Below are 23,807 nucleotides of genomic sequence, written 5' to 3' on the forward strand. Positions count from 1 at the left end.
TGTGCTATTCAACTTGTTGGGAAAAGAGCTGCTCTGAGCCTTTGGTGCACTTGCACAATACATTATCCCATTTAGTATAAATGTTCCAGTAACTGACATTTATTTGAGTTCTACTTTGTCCTTTAATATAATTATTCCTCATTCAGCTGGACAATTTAAATTCTCTGAGAGGAAATGTTGAACTGATTCAAATTTGAGGGAAAGCGTTGCAAGCATACATATTCTGCTAAGCATAAACATTCTAAGAGAATGCGTTATACCAGCACAACAGGAGAAAGGGAAGAGACACTCATTTCCTTTTGCCCTTTTAGCTTTAAAATCTCAGAAGAGATTTGTGCAATAAAGTATAATCCTACTGCTATTTTAGAAATTTACTTAAAAAAAAGTCTCTCTCTGCATTACAAATATTTATATTGCAACACAATAGTACTTTTGTTCAGCAGACCAGCCCTGTCTGGCCCTGAAAAATTGCGAGAATCAATCTAAAAAATTTACTTGAAAAGTTTTCCAAGAAATTGCTACAATACTTCACAAAAACACATTGACTTGAAAGACTGCCTCCTCAGTGGATGAGGGCCAAATATGAATAAGATGGAAACCTAGTTCAGTTTTCTGAGGAAATGGGGCAGATCAGCCATTCCCCTTTTGCCTCTCAAAATAGCACACAGAAATCTAACACCTTGATCATGTCAAGGGTTCATATAGAGGTTGACCTACTGATCATGGCATGTTTGTGTTAGAGACGCCATCTGATCTGAAATCCTGCAGCTGTGGTCTTGGACTGATTCAAGTAAATGTCAGATTTCGAAAAAGTATCATATTTTAATTTTGGCTTCTCAAACTAACTCAGACATTTTGTGTGATTGGTTAATCAAATCTCCCCATTCTTGCTCAATTTTGCATGCCTTCTCAAACAGCTACAACTGTATATGCATTCGCACATCAAGTCTTCGCTTGAGTTGGGCTCCCCGATGGAACAACTGTTGAACATCTGAGCTTGTGGTTGTTTGTGGGGGAAGGGTGGGGAGAGTATGTGTATGTATCCCACATCTGTTGCTATGGGGTAATGATGTTAGGGACAGTATAGGATGAATCACAATAATTGTTTCCTAAAATATGAATTGCTTGCCAAGAAATTAAATGTTTGTATTGCCAGTCCTGGTTATAGGTAATAATAGGTAACAATCAAATATGAAGAGCTTACATCGTTATGCATATTATTAGTTAATTGTATAAATAAATGTATATATAGATATATAATATAACATCTTTAAATAACTGTATACAATACAATCGAGGTGAGGGCATTGGAAATGCTTTTGGCTGTGTAATCTGCGGCTTTTCTGTAGGTGGCACTGTGTGCTCTTTTTAAAGGATGGGTCCTGTCACGTTCGTCATATTGATGAGACCAAGGCGCAGCGTGATAAGCATACATTCTTCCTTTAAATGAAGGAAAAACACTAAACAAACTAACAAAGAAACAAAACGAACGTGAAGCTATATAACACGAGTGCTGACAGGCAACTACACATAGACAATAACCAAATAAACCAAAATGGAAAAATGGCAACCTAAATAGGATCCCCAATCAGAGACAACGATAAACAGCTGTCTCTGATTGGGAACCAATTCAGACCACCATAGACCTACATATACCTAGACATACCAAAACCCTATAGAATTACAAAAGACTCTAGACAAGACCAAAACACACATACCACCTTCGTCACACCCTGACCTAACCAAAATAATAAAGAAAACAAAGATAAATAAGGTCAGGGCGTGACAGTACCCCCCCCAAGGTGCGGACTCCCGGCCGCAAACCTAAACCCATATGGGAGGGTCTGGGTGGGCATCTAACCTGGGTGGCGGCTCTGGTTCTGGACGTCGCCCCCCTTCTTTACCCTGAGTCCGCTCTTGTAGCACTGACCCGTGGATCATTGTCGGAGGCTCTGGACTGCGGATCCTCGTCAAAGGCCCTGGGCTGGGGACCGTCGCTGGAGACCCCGGACTGGGGACCGTCGCTGGAGACCCCGGACTGGGGACCGTCGCTGGAGACCCCGGACTGGGGACCGTCGGTGGAGACCCCGGACTGGGGACCGTCGCTGGAGACCCCGGACTGGGGACCGTCGCTGGAGACCCCGGACTGGGGACCGTCGCTGGAGACCCCGGACTGGGGACCGCCGTTGGAGGTTCTGGACTGTGGCCGCCGTTGGAAGCTCTGGACTGGGTACTGTCACCGGACGCTCTGGACTGCTGAGGTGCACGGTAGGCCTGGTGCGTGGTGCCTGCACTGGTGGTACCGGGCTGGGGACACGCACCTCAGCGCGAGTGCGAAGAGCAGGAACAGGGCGTACTGGAATGTGGAGGCGCCCTTTAGGGAGAGTTCGAGGAGCAGGAACAGGACACACCTGACTGGGAAAGCGCACTTGAGGGAGAGTGCGAGGAGTTGGCACAGGACGCACTGGGTCTTGAAGGTACACTGGAGACCTGGTGTGTATAGCTGGCATCAATTGTTCCGGAACTTTATTAACACACGTTTCAGGACGAGTATGGAGAGCTGACTCAGGTGGCACTAAAACTGACAACATGTTCTTTTATTCCAAATCCGTGCGTCAACAACTCCCTCATTTCTCTCTCCTCCGAATCCTCCTTCTTCTCCCAGACTGGCTCTGGTTTACTCGTCGACTCCGCCGACTGCTCCATGTGCCCCCCCGCAAAACAATGTATTGGGGTTTCTGTGGTTGCTTTGACTCCTCGTATCGTCGCCTTTCCTCCTGTGCTATCTCCACCTGCTTCCATGGCAGGGTCTTGTCCCCTGCCATTACCTCCTCCCAGGTCCAGGATGTCCTCCACTCATCTTTCTCCCGGTCCCAGGATGACCGCTCCTCATTCACACACTGATTGGTCCTTATTTGGTAGGTTATTCTGTCACGGTCGTCATAACGAGTAGACCAAGGTGCAGCGTGATATGAATACATAACTCTTTAATTAAAGAGAGAACACTGAACAAACTATACAAAACAACAAAACAAACCTTGACGCTAATATGGCTAGTGCAGACAGGCAACTAAACATAGAATATACTCTAACCCACAAAACCAAAATGGAAAATGGCAACCTAAATAGGGTTCTGAATCAGAGAAAGCTGTTTATTGTTGTCTCCGATTGGGGATCCTATTTAGGTTGCCATTTTCCATTTTGGTTTTGTGGGTTATATTGTATGTTTAGTTGCCTATATTCTATGTTTAGTTGCACTTCAGTGTTGTGGGGCAAAATGCATAGTGGATAGAATTAGAAATGTATTGTCGGATATTATTCATCCTAATCAGACAGGTTTTTTTTTACATGGACGATACATTTGAGATAATATAAAAGACAAGTACTGGAAACAATAGAACACTATGAAACATCTGGGAAACCAGGCCTATTCCAGTTTACCTATTTGCTTATGGCCATGCCTACACCTAACAACTTTTTTTTTTTTGTAATTATTCAATTTTATTTGGAACGGCAAGCCCAAAAAATGTTTATGGCCTCATCATATAATGAATATGAATTAGGAGGGCAGAAATTATGAATTATTAAAGCATTAGACATTTCACTAACGGCTTCGGTCATACAAAAGCTATACTTAAATCTGAACTGGTCCTCTAACAGATTGGTAAAAATGTCTCACCCCATGTTCAAGAATGGCCTCTTTCCCTTTATTCAGAATACAACCTCTCCTTGTCGGTTATTTGAAAATTAAATCATCTCCAAAATATCGCTATTTTTAAAACAAACCATAGAAAGTTGCTTGCAATTTCAGTTTAATCAACCAGAAAAGACAGAACAAATATTACAACAAGTATTATGGTTAAACTCAAATATACTAATGATAAAAAACATTACCTTTGGAAAGAATGTTTAAAAAACGTTTGAAAATGATATCATGAATAGGACTGGTGGAGTTATATCAAATATATTGAAATGTCTGCTCTATCCAAAATTACAACCAAATAATTGCAGCATTACTGCACAAATGGAAGAGGCAAGTGGAAGAAAGTAAGAAACTTGTCTGTCGGCACTGCATTAAAAACAACAATTGGATACAAAACAATTGTGATAAATAAACAAGTATATCAGTTTCATTTAAGGACCAACAAATTGCCGTACAGATTGCAAAATAGTTGGGAAGAGATTTTGGATGTATCGATTCCATGGCACATGGTTTATGAACTGATTACACAAAACGACACCGGATTCAAAATTCTTGCAACCAATATGTGAGGGATAAAACCATCTCAACTCTGCAGATTTTGCTGCCAAGAGAAAGAATCATTAAAAAAAACCTAGGTGTTATACATTAGGAATGTGACCAAAATACATTTTTACCACCTGAGGAACATACAGAGTCTCATCCATGATTTTATTACAAGCAGTCTTGACTACTGTAATGCTCTCCTGTCTGGTCTACCCAAGAAAGCCATTGCTCAACTGCAAAACATACGGAATGCTGCGGCACAGGTACTGACCAAGACCAGACAGAGAGCACACATTACACTGGTTTATAGGTCTCTGCACTGGCTGCCTGTGAGTTTTAGAATTCATTTAAATATACTTCTATTGGTTTAGAAATCAATCCACCATTGGGCACGCCAATACACGTCAGACATGCTTTTAAAATGTGTACCCAGTAGGTCCATCAGGTCCTCTGGCACTGGCCTTTTAACTATGGAGAGGCAGCCTTTAGAAATTATGCTGCCAGCCTCTGTAATAGCATAACAGAGAACCTGAGGGGGGCTGAAACTGTAGACCTTTTAAAAGAGTTCTTAGAACACATCTTTCTAGCTTTTCTTTTCTTTAGGGTGCTTCTTAGTTATTCAGTTTTTGGATTGTCATTCTTTTGGATTGTCATTCTTTCGTTTTGTATCTTATTTTTGTTGTGTCGTAAATGTTTCAGCTTTTATTTTAATTGTTTTTTATTCGGTTTTTTTTCCTGTAAAGCACATTGCATTGCAGTCCATGTTAAATTAGATCCTTGTTTTGGTTGCAGGTTCAGGAATGGCTGAGTAATTGCAACATTTACCTGGAGCGACCTCTGCAAAAGCAGTGGTGGATGATTTGAAAAGTTATAGTCAATCGATAATAATCAATAATATAATATACATAGCAAAATTGTTTCTCTTTAATCTGTAGAAAGTATGAGAATAGAAAGGTTTAAAACTTTTGTGAAACAACACAGCACAGTTGAAATATATAAGGCAAATATAAATTAAAACTGGATGGTGTTCAGAGATAGACAGGAGGGGTTGAGGGGAGCTGAAGGGTGGGACTAAAAATAACAAAAAAACAAGATAAGTAATGCAAAATATACTGTGTCTGTAAAATGTAAATTGGTTCAGAACGTTTGTTAAACATCACAGCACAGTTGAAAAATATATGGCAAATAGAAATCAAAACTGGATGGTCTTCAGAGATAGATGGGAGGGATGTAGCTGAAGGGTGGGACTAAAAACAAACAAAAGATAACTAATGTAAAATATACTGTGTCCGTAAAATATATATAGTATGTATAAGCTGTAAGTAGAAGCCTGAGTGTTGTTGTCTATTAGTTTACTCAAGTTAGGGGAGGGGTGGTAGATTTAGGGGAAAATATATTTTACAAATTATGTATACACTACACAAGTTAAATGTTTGGACACACCTACTCATTCAAGGGTTTTTCTTAGTTTTTACTATTTTATATATTGTAGAATAATAGTGAAGACATCAAAATTATGAAATAACACACATGGAATCAAAATATATTTTATATTTGAGCCACACTTTGCCTTGATGACAGCTTCTCACACTCTTGGCATTTTCTCAACCAGCTTGAGATAGTCATCTGGAATGCATTTCAATTAACAGGTGTGACTTGTTAAAAGTTAATTTGTGGAATTTCTTCACTTCTTAATGTGTTTGAGCCAATCAGTTGTGTTGTGACAAGGTAGGGGTGGTATTATGGCAAGAACAGCTCAAATAAGCAAAGAGAAATGACAGTCCATCATTACTTTTAAGACATGAGGTTCAGTCAATCCGGAAAATGTCAAAAACTTTGAAAGTTTCAAGTTTCAAGTGCAGTAGCAAAAACCATCAAGCTCTATGATGAAACTGGCTCTCATGAGGTCCGCCACAGGAAAGGAAGGCCCAGAGTTACATCTTCTGCAGAGGAATGATTCATTAAAGTTACCAGCATCAGAAATTTCAGCCCAAATAAATGCTTCACAGAGTTCAAGTAACAGACACATCTCAACATCAACTGTTCAGAAGAGACTGCGGGAATCAGGCTTTCATGGTCGAATTGCTGCAAAGGACACCAATAATAAGAAGAAACTTGCTTGGGCCAAGAAACACAAGCAATGGACATTTGACCAGTGGGAATCTGTCCTTTAGTCTGATGAGTACAAATTTGAGATTTATTGGTTCCAACCGGTATGGCTTTGTGAGATACAGAGTAGGTTAACGGATGACCTCTGCTTGTTCCCACCGTGAAGCATGGAGCTGTAGGTGTGATGGTGCTTTGCTGGTGACAGTCTGTCATGTATTTTGAATTCAAGACACACTTAACAGCATGGCTACCACTGCATTCTGCAGCTATAACCCATCCCATCTGGTTTGTGCTTAGTGGGACTATCATTTGTTTTTCAACAGGACAATGATCCAACACACCTCCAGGCTGTGTAAGGGCTATTTGACCTAGAAGGAGAGTGCTGCATCAGATGTCCTGTTCTCCCCAATCACCCGAGCTCAACCCAATTGAGATGGTTTGTGATGAGTTGGACCGCAGAGTGAAGGCAAAGCAGCCAACAATTGCTCGGCATATGTGGGAACTCCTCCAAGACTGTAGGAAATGCATTCCAGGTGAAGCTGGTTGAGAGAATGACAAGAGTTTGCAAAGCGGTCATCAAGGCAGTTATTTCATAGTTTTGATGTCTTCACTATTATTCTACAATGTAGAAAATATTAGAAATAAAGAAAACCCCTTGAATGAGTAGGTGTGTCAAAATGTTGGACTTGTAATGTATATTTAAAATAATATATACAATATAAGTTATTTACAGAATATTTACAAAAAATATAAATGAGTGATTGGAAATTACGATGACAATAACATTGATGAAAGCCACGGTCTATCTGCAATATTAAAGCTGATCAACCCCCTAAAAATGTTTTTTTTTTCAAATAACGTAACATTTGGATACTTACTGAGAAGTGGTTAAAAATTCTGTGCCAAACTCCGATGTGTCTCTAAATGGATATAATGTTTATAGATCTGACAGAACTGGCAGAGGTAGGGGTGTCACCATATTGATAAAGAACAACATAAATGTTACTGTGTGTAATACCACTCTTGTCCCCAAGCAATTTGAATGTCTTGTACTAAATGTGGGCCTTGGTAATAATGCCCAACTAGAGTTTATCAACCCTCCCTTGGCCCTCCCAATTTCTCTTAGCAAATTGTCTGACTTGCTGTTTAACTATAATAATTCTGAATGATTAATATTGGGTGATCTTAACCTGGATTGGTGGAATGCCAGTATCAGTTAGACTGAAGGGTTTTTGTACTGAGCTAAATTTCTCAACTGATAACTAAATCAACCCGCCACAACTTAAAACACCCTGAAAAACCATCTCTTCAGGATATCATTCTGACAAATGCCCCTCATAAGAATACATCCAATGGAATCTTTGCTAACGAGCTCAGTGACCATTGTCCCATTGCCTGTATTAGAGATACTAAACTACCTAAATTGTGTCCACGCATTATTACAAAGATACATTTTAGAACTTTCAATGAGCAACATTTCCTGTATGACCTGGGGTTGTATGGTTAGGAGGGTCTGTCCTCTATCTCTGATTAGGATCCGGCCCTTAAATGTTTTACCTCTCTGTTTAACTCTGTTGTAGATACAGTTGAAGTTGGAAGTTTACATACATTTAGGTTGGAGTCATTAAAACTCATTTTTCAACCACTCCACAAATTTCTTGTTAACAAACTATAGTTTTGGCATGTCGGTTAAGGACATCTACTTTGTGCATGACATAAGTCATTTTTCCAACAATTGTTTACAGACACATTATTTAACTTATAATTCACTGTATCACAATTCCAGTGGTTCAAACAGTTACATGCATTAAATTGACTGTGCCTTTAAACAGCTTGGAAAATTCCAGAAAGTGATGTCATGGCTTTAGAAGCTTCTGATAGGCTATTTGACATAATTTGAGTCAATTGGAGGTGTACCTGTGGATGTATTTCAAGGCCTACCTTCAAACTCAGTGCCTCTTTGCTTGACATCATGGGAAAATCAAAAGAAATCAGCCAAGACCTCAGATTTTTTTTTATTTGACCTCCACAAGTCTGGTTCATCCTTGTGAGCAATTTCCAAATGCCTGAAGGTACCATGTTCATCTGAACAAACAATAGTATGCAAATATAAACACTGTGGGACAACGCAGCCGTCATACCGCTCAGGAAGGAGACGCGTTGTCTGCTAGAGATTAATGTACTTTGGTGCAAAAATGCAAATCAATCACAGAACAATAGCAAAGGGCCTTGTGAAGATGCAGGAGGACAAAAGTATCAATATCCACAGTAAAATGAGTCTGATATCGACGTTGAAAGGCCGCTCAGCAAGGAAGAAGCCACGGCTCCATATCCGCCAGGAAAAAAACAGACTACGGTTTGCAACTGCACATGGGACAAAGATCTTACTTTTTGGAGAAATGTCCTCTGCTCTGATGAAATACAAATAGAATTGTTTGGCCATAATGACCATCGTTATGTTTGGAGGAAAAAGGGGGAGGCTTGCAAGCCAAAGAACACCATCTCAACCGTGAAGCACGGGGGTGGAAGCATCATGTTGAAGGAGTGCTTTGCTGCAGGAGGGACTGGTGCACTTCACAAGATAGATGGTATCATGAGGTAGAAAAATTATGTGGATATATTGAAGCAACATCTCAAGACATCAGTCAGGAAGTTAAAGCTTGGCCGCAAATGGGTCTTCCAAATGGACCATGACCACAAACATATTTCCAAAGTTGTGGCAAAATGGCTTAAGGACAACGAAGTCAAGGTATTGGAGTGGCAATCACAAAGCACTGACCTCAATCCTATAGAAAATCTGTAGGCAGAACTGACAACGAATGTGAGAGCAAGGAGGCCTACAAACCTGACTAAGTTACACCAGCTCTGTCAGGAGGAATGGACCACAATTCACCCAACTTATTGTGGGAAGCTTGTAAGAAGGCTACCCGAAACATTTGACTCAAGTTAAACAATTTAAAGGCTAATTGAGTGTATGTCAACTTCTGACCCACTGGGAATGTGATGAAAAGCTGAAATAAATCATTCTCTCTACTATTATTCTGACAAAATTATGATCCTAACTGACCTAAAACAGGGAATTTTTTACTAGGATTAAATGTTAGGAGTTGTGAAAAACTGAGTTGAAATGTATTTGGCTAAGGCGTATGTAAACTTCTAACTTCTATGCTTATAATATAAGAGATTAAGGACAGATCTAACTCACAATTCAGTCCTTCAGACATTTTAAGAATACATGTCTTACTCTGGTTAGAAAAGCAAAGTCAACATACTTAATGAATTGTGTATCTGAGAGTTGTGGAAACCAGCTAAAATCTGGACTTTTTTTTTTTAACACCACCCCCTCATTGCCCCAGCATGTTATAACAGCCTCTTGTCCTATAACAGACAACAATGACATGTGTGGTGCTTTTAATAACCATTTTGCCTCAGCTGACCATCTATTTGAAATAAACAGTTTCTGAAAATACCTCAAGCTCCACTAGTCTTTTATTCACTTCTAAACAAATAGCAGAGAATGATGCACTTTCAGGCACTCCCTTTTTTAAAAGAATGAAGTGCCTTGCAAAAAAACTGTCGCTTCATTACTTTCTACTGCAGCTTTCTGCCCCCGTCATTGTAGAACTGTTGACCCACATTTTGTTTTTAACAATTGCCTCTGGTGCTATTCCTAAAATCTGTAAGGCGGCGCATGCCCTCCCCCTTTATCCTTCTGACCTGGATAACTACCGCCCAATCTCTAAACTATCTTGCCTTGCAAAAATATTAGAATCACTGGCAAACTCTCAGCTAAGAACGTTTTTTAACTTCAAATGATATTCTTAATGTGTACCACTCTGGTTTTAGACGTGGACATAGCTACGCTTGTCTTAAATGGAAAAATAAATTGCTGTCATATTTATCGATCTGTCCAAGGCCTTGGGTACTCTCGACCATCCCCTACTCATTCAAAGGTTGTCTGCAATGGGCATCAACCAGGCGTCTGTCAGACAGGACACAATATGTGCTTTCTGATGGTTTTAAGTCAAATTACCTCAATATTACTAAAGGTGTCTCGCAGGGGTCAATTTTGGGACCTGTCCCATTTGTTATTTATAGAAATAATCTGCAAAAATCTAACATTCATTTGTATGCATATGACACTATTATGTAAGCTATTGCCACTAAAGCTGACCAGGCTAGGTAGGACCTGCAATCTGATTTTGTTGCCTTGCAGAAGTCCTTGTTGATTTAAAATTGGTGCTTAATGCGGAAAAAACTAAATGTAGTTTGTTTTCTAATTTTCTTAGAAATATTTCAGTATTTATTCATTGGATGGTTATTTAATCGAGCTGGTTCCTGCATATAAATATCTGTGTATTTGACAATAAATGGACATTTAAAGACATACGTATGAGCAAGTTAAAGCTGAGATTTAAGGTAGGCTTCTTTTCTCGAAATAGATCATGCCTCTCCCAGCAGGATTCCGATTGTACAGTGAACTTTCCTGTCAGTTCTTGACTATGGGGACAAAATGTATCAGAATGCATTAGCCACTACTCTTAACCCTTTGGGTGCAGTCTACCATAGTGCCCTTTGCTTTATCACAGGTGACAGTTTTAACACAAATCACAGCATCCTATATCAGAAGGTTGGCTGGTCCTCATTAATGTCCATTGGGTCACTGCATTACTCCCTCTTTGTTTACTAAGTTCTACTACACACGCTTACGACCTACCTAGTGTAACTTTGTTGTTGAAGTTACAAAACACATTCAAAGGGTTGGTTAACTCTTGAGGTTCTTTGGGTCTCCACAGAATTAAGGAAAATCCGCTTACATTTTTATGTGTCCCACTGCTGTAACAATTTGCAGATCTCATTAAAATTGGATGTTGGGACCTAGTAGCTGAGATTGTTTTAGTTTTTTTGCGTATGTTATGCTGAGCAAAAATATAAATGCAACATGCAACAATTTCAAAGATTTTACTGAGCTACAGTGTTACGATCAACTAGGAGTGGTGGGTGGAATCAGGCGCAGAGAGCAGGGTTCAGTCTTTCTTTCAAATGTATTCCCCAGCGCAACAAAACAGTCACGCCAACACACAGGGCGTATATAAGTTGCCAGTCCAAACAACAGGACAAAATAGTCCGGAGAATAAATACACGAATAACTCACACCATCAAACACAGAGTAACACAAACAAGCCCGCACAAATACCCAGCGGGCCTAGTGCCCTTAAATACCCTACAAACAAACCCTAATACAAAACAGGTGTACCCAATTACCCAATAACCCAAAACAAACGGAAAGGGAATCGATGGTAGCTAATAGGCAGGCGACGACGACCGCCGAGCACTGCCCGAACAGGAAGAGGCACCATCTTCGGCAAGGTTCGTGACACACAGTCAATTGAAATAAATTATTTAGGCCCTAATCTATGGATTTCACATGACTAGAGAGCATAGACCCACCCACTTGGGAGCTAGGTCCACCCACTGTGGGGCCAGGCCCGGCCAATCAGCATTATTTTTCCCCCCACAAAAGGGCATAAATCAAATCAAATTTTATTTGTCACATACACATAGTTAGCAGATGTTAATGCGAGTGTAGCGAAATGCGAAATTCCGTTTGGGTTTTGTGGGGTGTTGTTTTCCCATTTAGTATCTGTGCCTGACGGAACTGTTTGCTTTCGTTTTTTGTATTTGTTATTTTTGTTTGAGTGATTCTTGACAATAAAGATCATGAACTCTTTCCACGCTGCACTTTGGTCCACTCTTCCTTACGACAATGAGCGATACACCTTGCGCTGATTAAAAGCAGTGGTTCGCGCTTTCAGTTCCGAGCGAATGCTGCCATCAATCCACGTTTTCTGGTTTGGAATGTTTTAATAGTAGCTGTGGGTACGACATCTCCGATGCATTTGATAATAAATTCGCTCACCGAATCAGCGTATTCGTCAATGTTGTAGTTTGATGCAATGTGGAACCTATCCCAGTGCATGTGATCGAAGCAATCTTGAAGCATGGAATCAGATTGGTCGGACCAGCATTGAACAGACCTGAGCGCGGGAGCTTCCTGTTTTAGTTTCTGTCTATAAGCTGGAAGCAACAAAATGGAGTCATGGTCAGCTTTTCCGAAAGGAGGGCGAAGGAGGGCCTTATATGCGTGTAATTAGGGACAGAAAAAAACCCTCCTAAAAATACTCCCGTCCTCAGACGATCTCACAGGTGAAGAAGCCGGATGTGGAGGTCTTAAGCTACATGTGGTCTGAGGTTGTGACGCCGGGTGGATGTACTGCCAAATTCTCTAAAATTACATGGTCGGGAAATGAACATTAAATTATCTGGCAACAGATCAGTTGGACATTCCTGCAGTCAGCATGCCAATTTCACACTACTTCAAAACTGTGTGCATTAGGCATTGTGTTGTGTGGCAAAACTGCACATTTTACAGTGCCCTTTTATTGTCCCCAAGGTGCACCTGTGTAATAATCATGCTGTTTAATCAGCTTCCTGGTATGCCACACCTGTCAGGTGGATGGATTATCTTGGCAAAGGAGAAATGCTCACTAACAGGGATGTAAAAAATTATATTTTTGTATGCATGAAACATTTCTATGATGTTTTTATTTCAGGTCCTGAAAAATGTGACCAACACTTTCAGTGTAACATATATTTACATTGCATTCGGGAAGTATTGAGACATACGGGAAGTATTCCACAATTTGTTTTACGTTACAGCCTTATTCCAAAATGGATTTAAAAATAAATCCTCATCAATCTACACACAATAACCCATAATGAAAAGCAAACAGCAAAAATAGTTAATATTTTTGGTGCAAATGTATACGTTTTTGTTTTAATACCTTACTTACATGAGAATTCAGACCTATGAGATTCAAAATTGAGCTCAGGTAAATCCTGTATCCATTGATCATCCTTGAGAAGTTTCTACAACTTGATTGGAGTACAACTGGTAAGTTCAATTAATTGGGCATGATTTGGAAAGGCACACACCTGTATTTATAATGTCCCACAGTTGACAGAGCAAAAACCATGTCAGGAGGTTGAAGGAATTGTCCGTAGAGCTCCGAGACAGGATTGTGTTGATGCACAGATCTGAGGAAGGGTACCAATAAAATTCTACAGAATTGAAGATCCCAAGAACACAGTGCCCTTCATCATTCTTAAATGGAAGAAGTTTGGAACCACCAAGACTCTTCCTAGAGCTGGTCGGTTGGCCAAACTGTGCAATCGGGGAAGAAGAGCCTTGGTCAGGGAGGTGACCAAGAACCTGATGCTCACTATGACAGAGCTCCAGAGTTCCTTTGTGGAGATGGGTGAACCTTCCAGAAGGACAACCATCTCTGCAGCACTCCACCAATCAGGCATTTATGGTAGAGTGGCCAGATGGAAGCCACTCCTCAATAAAAGGCACATGAAAGCCTGCTTGGAGTTTGCCAAAAGGCACCCAAAGGACTCTCAGACCATGAGAAACAAGATTCTCTGGTATGATGAAACCAAGATGGAACTCTTTGGCCTGAATGCCAAGCATCATGTCTGGAGTAAACCTGGCACCATTCCTACAGTGAAGCATGGTGGTGGTAGCATCATGCTGTGGGGATGTCTTTCAGCGGCAGGGACTGGGAGACTAGTCAGAATCGAGGGAAAGATATGAACAGAACAAAGTGAAGAGAGATCCTTGATTAAAACCTGTTCCAGAGTGCTCAGGATCTCAGGTTGGAGCAAAGGTTCACCTTCCTACAGAACAACGACCCTAAGCACACAGCCAAGAAAACACAGGAGTGGCTTCGGGACAAGTCTCTGAATGTCCTTGAGTGGCCCAGCCAGAGGCCAGATTTGAACCCGATCGAACATCTCTGGAGAGACCTGAAAATAGCTGTGCAGAGACTCTCGGTCGCAGTGTGGACTCTGTTAAAATAAAGGTTAAATAAAGGTTAATATATACTGAAAGCAGCTGTTCTGATCCAGGTTAAATCCATACATACTGTACAGTTGGTTACATTTTGTATGGATTTAGGTTTCCTCATGCAAGCATGCTTTATGAATACATTTTCTAAATCACGCCCTCAACGCAGGTGTGGAACACATTCTCATCTGCAAGATCTGATACATACAGAGAGATCCAGACGATGTTATTGACTTATTAAACATTATCTTCTGTGTTGTAACTGAAACTAACTTAGGGGTAACACTCATAGAAATAGAATGAATCACTCTAATTATATGGTGATATGTTTCACAAACACGTACAAGTGAACAAATGAACAAATGATGTTTCAGTGAGAAACATAGTGGAATGTTAAAACAGTGGTAATATCCAGGTGCTCTGTTGTTATCGAATGGGGAATGGAGTAGAGGTGTAGAGAGTTTTGGCTTAAATAATTCCCTACAATCCTGCAGACCTGCAGGTGCAGTCAGCTTGTTCTAAAGCCCTGTAATTAAGAGCATCTATCATCATTAGCACTGGTACGGTCAGCCAATGCTTTTTACAATTAACTCCTCGAAATCCCCATGGAAGAAAAGTAATGCTCTGTTCACAACCTCTGTCGTCACAAATGTTTTTCCGTCAAGACAACATCATCCAAAGCTAATGGGAAGCATCTCATGGTCTTTGCACATTATAGGCAAAGACTTGTATGATAATGTGATGTAAGATTTGAGGTTTACTTTGGATGCTTGGATTATCCCCATCAACATTGGCTTGCTATTGCTTCGTATCCCTCAAAATTATTCCAAAGACCGGTGTTTTTTTCATGGTTTTGAAAGAAATGTTTGTGTACACTACTGCACATTTTTACAGAAATTGAACTGTAGAGTGTGTTCTTAAAGTCTTTGAAATTGTGCAAGCCATACTTAGTACTAAATAACAGTATGCAATTACACTTTAATTATTATACTTACATGGTATGGTACTACCAATGTTATTCCTGTGGAAAAATGCCTATATATTGTAAGGTTGGACTAAATATGTTTTCTTTACTTTCTTTCATTGAATAATGATCATCCAACATTTTCCATGTTGTGTACTGTATGTTGTCAAATAACTTTAAATGTATTTGATGTCTATACCATTCATTCACATCTCCTGTAACATCAAGCTAGATTTTCTGCTGATATTTGCATTCCTCACATAAGTATCAGCCAATGAAATTACCCAAACACCATGAATCAGATCGATTTAAAAAATGTCCCATGGTTCACTTGAATTGAGATCAGTTTGTTGTTGCAGGGAATTCAGCCATTGGAAAGTGAACAGCTTGGCTACAGAGAAGAGGGAATTTTTTAAGGCACCCTTGCCGCTGGCGCCGGAGTTTCTACGCAACCTGAGGTTGCTGGGCCGAAGACCAAGTCTGCAGCAGATCCACGAGAACTTGATCAAGAAATATGGAACTCACTTTTTGGTGTCTGCTACGCTAGGAGGTAAGCAGCTTCACATACACCTACTCAGTGGCACTTAGCTTTAGGCTTTGTGGCTAAGGGATGTTGTTAGTTACTCATCTTAGTCTGTTGCTTCGGTGTAATTTAATCTCCTCAGATATTGATCATGTTGACTGCTTTAAAACAAACCAAAAATTACTCATACTGTATATATTTAGTCTGCTCATAGCATAGTGGTTAAGAGCATTGGGGCAGTAACAAAAAGGTCGCTGGTTTGAATCCCTGAGCAGGCAAGATGGAAAAATCTGCCGTTTTGCCCTAAAGCAAGGCAGTTCACCTCCAATATCAACTGCTGCCCGGGCGCCGATGACATTGATTAAGGCGGAAGTCCCATTTTGTTTGAATACATTCACTTGTGCAACTGACTAGGTATCCCCATACCAGTAATTTACGTCGAACAGAACTTAATTTTTACTATTCAAAATAAGTTAATGTTAATAAATATGATCAGTCATTCTCTGTTAGTATGGACGAAGTCTGCTTTGTTGATTTGGCAATCCATGATTGAAGTAATGCTGAATACATGAGGGAAATTCCAACAGTTATGCACATAGTTTGAGATATTGAATACTCTTCTCCCCCTAGCATCTAAAAAAACCGATTGGACAAACATTCCTGGTTGTGGTCTCTAAACATTTGCTACGACATCAACCAGAATACTACTACGTCTGATGATATGTAGGCACTAATTATGATGCCACTTAATGGTGGATATATGAAGTGAAGTTACAGAGTCGAAGTGACAAGAAAGATGAATGCAGTGGAAAAGCCATACTGAGCTCTTGTAATTACCGGCTCAAACAAAAGGGATGGGGCTATACACTGCATGCTAATGAGATCATTGCAAATAGCAATGCACACATTCTTATGCTGGGTGCTGATGGTATCTCATTGCCCCAAGGTAGAAGAGAGCTAAGCACGCTGTCTGGTCTAGCAGAATCATGTGAATACTATAGTGTTCTTTTGAAAAGTCTGGGTTTTCATACAAGACAGAGATAGACCTTCATAATCTGTCTGCAGTCTATGAGCGTTTGTCTGAATGCCTCAGTTAATTCCTTTCATGGAGGATAATGGCACCCATTACTCTCAACAAGTATTAAAACTTTCAGTGTCATTATGATTAAAGTGACCCAGTTTTTGTAGTTGTTCTTCTTTTTTTAAAGGACCATGTGTAACTTTGATTGAATATCCCTCTGGGATTTTTTTTCTCTTCTATTCTATTGTCTTCTATTCTATTGTCTTCTATTCTCTTCTATTCTATCTTTCTACAGGAGAAGAATCGTTGACAATCTTCCTGGATAAGCAGAAGCTCAGTAAGAAATCGGTGGGACAAGGAAACAGCTCTGTGGTCTCCCTGGAAGTATTGCATCAGTTGGCTGCCTCTTATTTCACAGACCGCGAGAGCACCTTGAGACGACTTCACCACCTACAGATAGCCACCTCCGCCATAAAGGTAGATCAACTGCTACTCTCAAGGACACTCAGTCATTGAAGCATCCAGTTTCTTTTCTGAATATGTTTGTTTAGTTTGACAGAGTATATTCCATTTTTCAACTGATGATACATGGAACATGTATTTAGCAGGTTTATTTTTTATGTGAAACAAAATTAAGGTAGGCTACTGAGACCTTTGGCATTGAGAATTTGTTCTGTCTGTCTCTAATACAATGCTTAAGGTCGCATGGGTAATGTTTTGTTGCTTAGCAGCTAACTACTTCGCATACATTTGAGTTCCAAACATACACTCTAAAAGGCAGGATTATCATCTGCATGTATTCAGTACTGCTGTATCATGATGACAGGAGGTGAGTGGGTGGACAGGGCTTGCTTTAAACTCATTGAAATAACCAAATTAATTTAACACAGGACTGTAAGATTTCTCAACTTTTCACCTTGATTAACAAAAACGTATTCTGAACATTTGGGACTTGGGACTTGCTTACATTTGACATTTTAGTAATTTAGCAGACGGTCTTATCCAGAGCGATATTAGTGCATTCATCTTAAGATAGCTAGGTGAGACAACAACATATCACCATCGTAGGCGTGGGATTTATTTAAAATACTCTTTAAAGAGAGGTAGGGTTTTAGACATTGTCAGAAGATGGGCAGGGACTCCTTTGTCCTGACGTTAGGGAGGAGCTTGTTCCACCTTTGGGGTGCCAGGACAGAGAAAGAAGAGCTTTGAAAGTTTGAACGGGAACTGCCCAGTGCCAAGACATCAGATGTACAGGGTAGGGAGAGGCAGTTCCCTTTGCTGCTCTGTAGATAAAGCACCAGGGACTTGAAAATCATGCAAGCTTAAAGGAAGCCAGTGGAGTGTGCGGAGAAGCGGGGTGACAAGGGAGAACTTGGGAAGACTGAACACCAGGCGTGCTGTGATGTTCTGGATAAGTTGCAGCCAAAACAGTGTTGCAGTACTCTGAATGGGAGATGACTAGAACCTAGAACTAGAACACTTCCTACAGATGTTGTAGAGCATGAACCTTTCAGGAGTGAGTCAAGAGAAAAGAGTAGAGGGCCTAGAACCGAGACTTGGTGGGCATTAGTAGTAATAACATGTGGTGCAGACACAGATCCTAGGAGGAGTGACCTGCTGTGTAGGATGCAATCCAGAAGTGTGCAAAGAATGCACATTCCACGCAGCCCTGCGAGGGTGGAGAGGAGGATACAACCAAATCAAATCAAATTGTATTTGTCACATGCGCTGAATGCAACAGGTGTAGAGCTTACAGTGACATTCCTACTTACAAGCCCTCTTAAGGATCTCTACAGATCGGTGTCCCAAGTAACAAGAACATTTCCCAGGGCATAGACATATCTGATATTAAGAGGCCAGTGATCTGATGGTTCAGGGTGTCGAAGGCAGCAGATATACATTACATTATCAAAAGTATGTGGACATCTGCTCGTTGGTTGAACATTCATTCCAAAACCATGGTAATTAATATGGAGTTGGTCCCACCTTTGCTGCTATAACAGCCTCCACTCTTCTGGGAAGGCTATTGAATAAATGTTGGAACATTGTTGCGGGGACTTGCTTCCATTCAGCCAATTCCTCCCAAAGGTGTTCGATGGGGTTGAGGTCAGAGCCCTGTGCAGGCCAGTCAAGTTCTTCCACACCAATCTTGACAAACCATTTCTGTATGGACCTCGCTTTGTGCATTTCCCTTCACTGGAATTAAGGGGCCTAGCCCGAACCATGAAAAACAGCCCCAGACTATTATTCCTCCTCCAGCAAACTTTACAGTTGGCACTATGCATTGGGGTATGTAGCATTCTTCTGGCACCCGCCAAACACAGATTTGTCCATCGGACTGCCAGATTGTGAAGCGTGATTCATCACTCCAGAGAACGCGTTTCCACTGCTCCAGAGTTGAATTGCAGCAAGCTTTACACAACTACAGCCAACGCTTGGCATTGTGCATGGTGACCTTAGGCTTGTATGTGGCTGCTCGGCCATGGAAACCCATTTCATGAAGCTCCCGACAAACAGTTCTTGTCCACATACTTCTGTATATATATAGTATATCTAGTATATCTAGGAGGATGAGAACAGAGGAGAGAGTCAGCATGTTGTGCTGTGACTCATAGAAAGCCTTTCAGATTTTTTTTTACCCCTTTTTTCAATCTTGTCTCTTCACTGCAACTCCCCAACGGGCTCGGGATGTGAAGGTCGAGTCATGCGTCCTCCAAAACATGACCCGCCAAACCTTGCTTCTTAACACCCGCCCAACCCGGAAGCCAGTCGCACCAATGTTTCGGAGAAAACACCACTCAACTGACAACGAGGTCAGCCTGCAGGCGCCCGGTCTGCCACAATGAGTTGCTAGTGCGCGATGAGCCAAGTAAAGCCCCCCGGCCAAACCCTCCCCTAACCCAGATGACGTTGGGCCAATTGTGCGGCGCCCAATGGGACTTCCGATCACGGCCAGTTGTGATACAGCCTGGGATTGAACTGGGGTCTGTAGTGATGCCTCTAGACCGCTATGCCACTCGGGAGGCCTCAGATGTTTTTTATTAAACCAAGCAGAAAGAGCCATAGCTCTAGTACTACAGTGGTGTTCCATTTAGCCTATTAAATTCAATTGGGGTAATTTAGACTTTTTAATGATCAGACTTTACATTATTTAGATAACATCCTGGTCAGCTAGTCATTCATATTGTTCTTTAAATAGACAAATATGTTACAGTTTATTTTAGATTCCTTTATTTTCTGAACATTTACCTGTGATGCTACATACCGTGTGGTGTAAGTTATTCTCTCTTACCAAATTGTGTCTTGTGTTCCCCAACCGTCTAGTTGCGTCTAGAGGACAAATGTCCCATTTGACCAATGGTACACTGGACTGTCATGACTACATACAGTACAATACCTTTATTTGTTATGACAATTGTCCTTGATGTATTGTGAGTAGGTTTGGCCATAGACTACACTCAGAGCAAAATATAAAGATAATGACAGCAATATGACATGATCCCAGTAGCAGTACTATACTGTATATTTACAGCTTGATTGTTAATTGCTGGAACTACATTTAATTGAATCTACTTAAATAGTGCTGTTTGGACTGTACGATTATTTGTCAAGGTCTATAAAGTTACCATTAGCATTTCAAAGGACCGGTACCTTAATATTTGTCAGAAAGTTTCATAATCGTCTGTACTAGCTGTATGCATCTTAGCTAACTGGCAGACAGCAGGACTGTCTAAAAAACACAAGCTGCCAGGTCCGATTAAGCAGCAGGAATCAGTGCTTTGAACAACACAGAGTATACAAAACATTAGGAATACCAACATGGTGAATCCAGGTGAACGCTATGATCTCTTATTGATGTCACCTGTCAAATCCACTTCAATCAGTGTAGATGAAGGGGAGGGGACAGGTTAATTAAAGAAGGATTTTTAAGCCTCGACACAACTGAGACATGGATTGTGTATGTGTGCTATTAACCACGTTTACCCGCACTATATCTGCGAGCTGTTGGCCAGAGGGCACATGCAAAGACTGAGTCAGCACATTTGCTATTTACCGCAACAGTTTTTGTGAAAAAAAACACAAGGAAGTGAAAAGGTATATATTTTGTACATTACATCATCATGCAGTGATTTTTTTAGTTTGGTGGAAACACACCACTAGTTGGAAAATGCGCTTATTTTCTTCATGCTGATTTTTTTTTATATTTGCATGAAAATCTGCCACCAATTGGATGGAAACCTAACTAGTCAGGGGTTGAACGGGCAAGAAAAAATATTGAAGTGCCTTTGAACGGGGTATGGTCGTAGGTGACAGCCGCACCGGTTTGAGTGTGTCAAGAACTGCAACGTTGCCGAGTTTTTCAAGTTCAACAGTTTTCTGTGTGCATCAAGAATGGTCCCCCACCATCACCCATAGGACATCCAGCCAACTTGACACAACCGTGGGAAGCATTGGAGGCAACATGGGCCAACATCCCTGTGAAATGCTTGTCCCATGCCCTGACGAATTGAGGCTGTTCTGATGGCAAAAGGGGGTTCAACTCAATACTAGGAAGGTGTTCCTAATATTTTGTACACTCTGTGTATGTTATAGGACAGATAGATAGAAAAAATCACATGAAGCACTCTGCAAATACCTGGCTTCAGCCTTGCAGTGCTTCAAGATGAGAAGCTGCTGGTTACATTTTAGCAAAATTATCATCTCTAGTATGCGAGCCACCTGCTCCTCAATGCTCTGCCAACTGAGCTAATCATCCATGAGAGAGTGGGATGTGCTTGACCTGCCTGCGTACATGGCTTTAGGCTTTGTGGTTGTAATGAAACTTCTGGAGGAGGAATGAAATATATTATCTTACATAATGCAGGGGGACCAAAAAGTACTTCAACTTATTTGGTATATATCACAGTAAGAGGAATGAAGTATAGTCCACAATACATAGCATGTAGTACTGCACTGACTTGATATTGTTTGACAAGGGTCGATAGAAAAACAATATTTTACAATGAATCGTCTGTAAAACACCTTATTTATTGAGTATTGTAGCTTACTGCCAGTGTTTTTTGTCAAGAAATACAGTCTTACTCTCTTACATAACTGCAAGGAAGATTTGGAAGGAGATTTGCAAGGGAGGTTTATATTGATAGATGCGATAAAGAGATCAATTTCCATAATCTTGCCTTTTCACTGTTGCCTTTAACATTTTTGAGCTCCGTACTACAGTTTATTATTAATATTTCATCGGTTTGGAGGAGAAGATTGACATGGATTAAAGTATTTTGTGAATGTTCACACTTGCACATTCTAATGTAGGCTCGCACCAACCTTAGCCCAGGTCTTGCTGGCCCTGTTACAGAGCAGGGTTAGCACCGACTTTTAGCCACAGAAACATAAACACACTGCCAAAATAGCCCGTGTGAAACGGGGTCAAGAACAACGCATATAATTTTAACTTTCCAATCAGAAAAGCTGAATTTTATCCCTCCATTTGAGAACAAAGACTTGGAAAAAAAACAAAAAAAAACATCTGTGTGTTAGCGATGGCTAATGTCTTCTCCCTTAGCTAGCCAACTGCTCCAAACACTCTACAGCTGGCAGGGCAGCAAATGCTCCATATTAATCTGTTTTAATAACTTTTCAATGTAAGGGATAAACACAGACGCTCATCATTACCGTGGAAATAATGGACGATGAAGCGGGACAAGGCAGACACAGCATTCTCTGTATAGGGGCAAGATCGCATTTTTTTCAATGAAACATAATTTCCGAGGTTGGACAGGCAGACAGCAAGGTTTATACAAACCATCACATACAATACTGTCTTTGATATATTCAGGTAAAGACAAGAGGATTCTAATATCCCATAACTCTTTGCGCCACTATTCAACAAGGGACAAGCTATTCCATTCGGGAATGACTGGGAGTGAATGGTAGTAGCACAGAAAGTCACATCAAAGTGAAAAGTAAACACATTCGTAGTGAATATCAACTCAACAGTTTTACTGTCATTCCTATCCAGCCACATTTTTACTGGAATTCCTAATCGCTGGTCCCATGAATATACATTTTTAACGCTTCCTCACATAATTATTCCATTGTCTTAATCTTCCCATCTTCAATTTATTGTAGATTTTACTCAGGTCATCTTCAACCTAGCTTTTACTTCCTGGCATGGGTACACTCAAAATGGCTGCCAGTCCACCCATTATGCCCTCATTGACTTGAATGGGGAAACCCTTTCTATTCATTCTATTTCTAAAGGTTAGACAACTAACAACCAGGTACATGATTCACCAGTAGGCATAATAAGGCATTAAAGTATCTCCTTGTTTCCTAGGTAACAGAAACTAGGACCGGGCCCCTTGGATGCAGTAACTATGACAGCCTTGATTCTGTTAGCTCTGTCTTGGTACACAGTCCTGAAAATAAAATACAGCTAAAAGGTAAGCTACTGTACTCCATTCTCTAAACAGTTTCTCTGTGTTCTATTGTGTGTGTATAATATACTCATTATGTTCTTTGTTCTATGCTGCAAGACAAATTACTTGGAATCCACAAAAAAATAGTTTTGCTGCCAAGAAGAAAAAATTACTTATTTAGTTTCAAATTATTATAACTCTCCAACTTGATGTAAGGGAGTATTTTGGTGGAGAAACTTTCTTGCGTACAATAAACTCTCCAGGCAAAAGCTTTGGATTCCCCTTGAGTGCTTCACTGTTCTCGCCAGCTCTGATCTATACAGCCAATGCCATATGATTTTGATAAGTGTATATCAGTGCTTCTAAGCTTAGCAGTGGGCTCTCATTCGTCATTCCTTAAGGCTATTCATTCAGGCTCTTTGACTTGTGAAATCATGCAGTATTGAATCTCAAATCATAGATCATATCTGTGAAGCAAGGTTTTGAAAATCCTGTTGTGTGGGATTATTTTAGGATGGATTCATCCATCTGCTGGGGACTGGCGCTTAAACGGTGTATAAAATAAGCTTTGGTGACATCCCAAAATGGTACCTATTCCCTACATAGTGCACTACTT

The 23,807-nt window shown here is 40.6% G+C and overlaps 1 protein-coding gene across 1 annotated transcript in view; it reads left to right on the forward strand.

Moving 5' to 3' along the window:
- LOC118402119 (BMP/retinoic acid-inducible neural-specific protein 3-like) overlaps positions 1–23,807 on the forward strand; it is a 102,484-nt gene that overhangs the window by 40,422 nt on the left and 38,255 nt on the right. The window contains exons 3-5 of the mRNA XM_035800043.2: positions 15,588–15,778; positions 17,068–17,249; positions 23,110–23,215. Coding sequence (XP_035655936.1) covers positions 15,588–15,778; positions 17,068–17,249; positions 23,110–23,215 — 479 coding nt within the window. The remainder of the gene's footprint in view (positions 1–15,587; positions 15,779–17,067; positions 17,250–23,109; positions 23,216–23,807) is intronic.

Source organism: Oncorhynchus keta, chromosome 23 (genome assembly GCF_023373465.1).
Source record: "Oncorhynchus keta strain PuntledgeMale-10-30-2019 chromosome 23, Oket_V2, whole genome shotgun sequence".
Classification (NCBI taxonomy): Eukaryota; Metazoa; Chordata; class Actinopteri; order Salmoniformes; family Salmonidae; genus Oncorhynchus; species Oncorhynchus keta.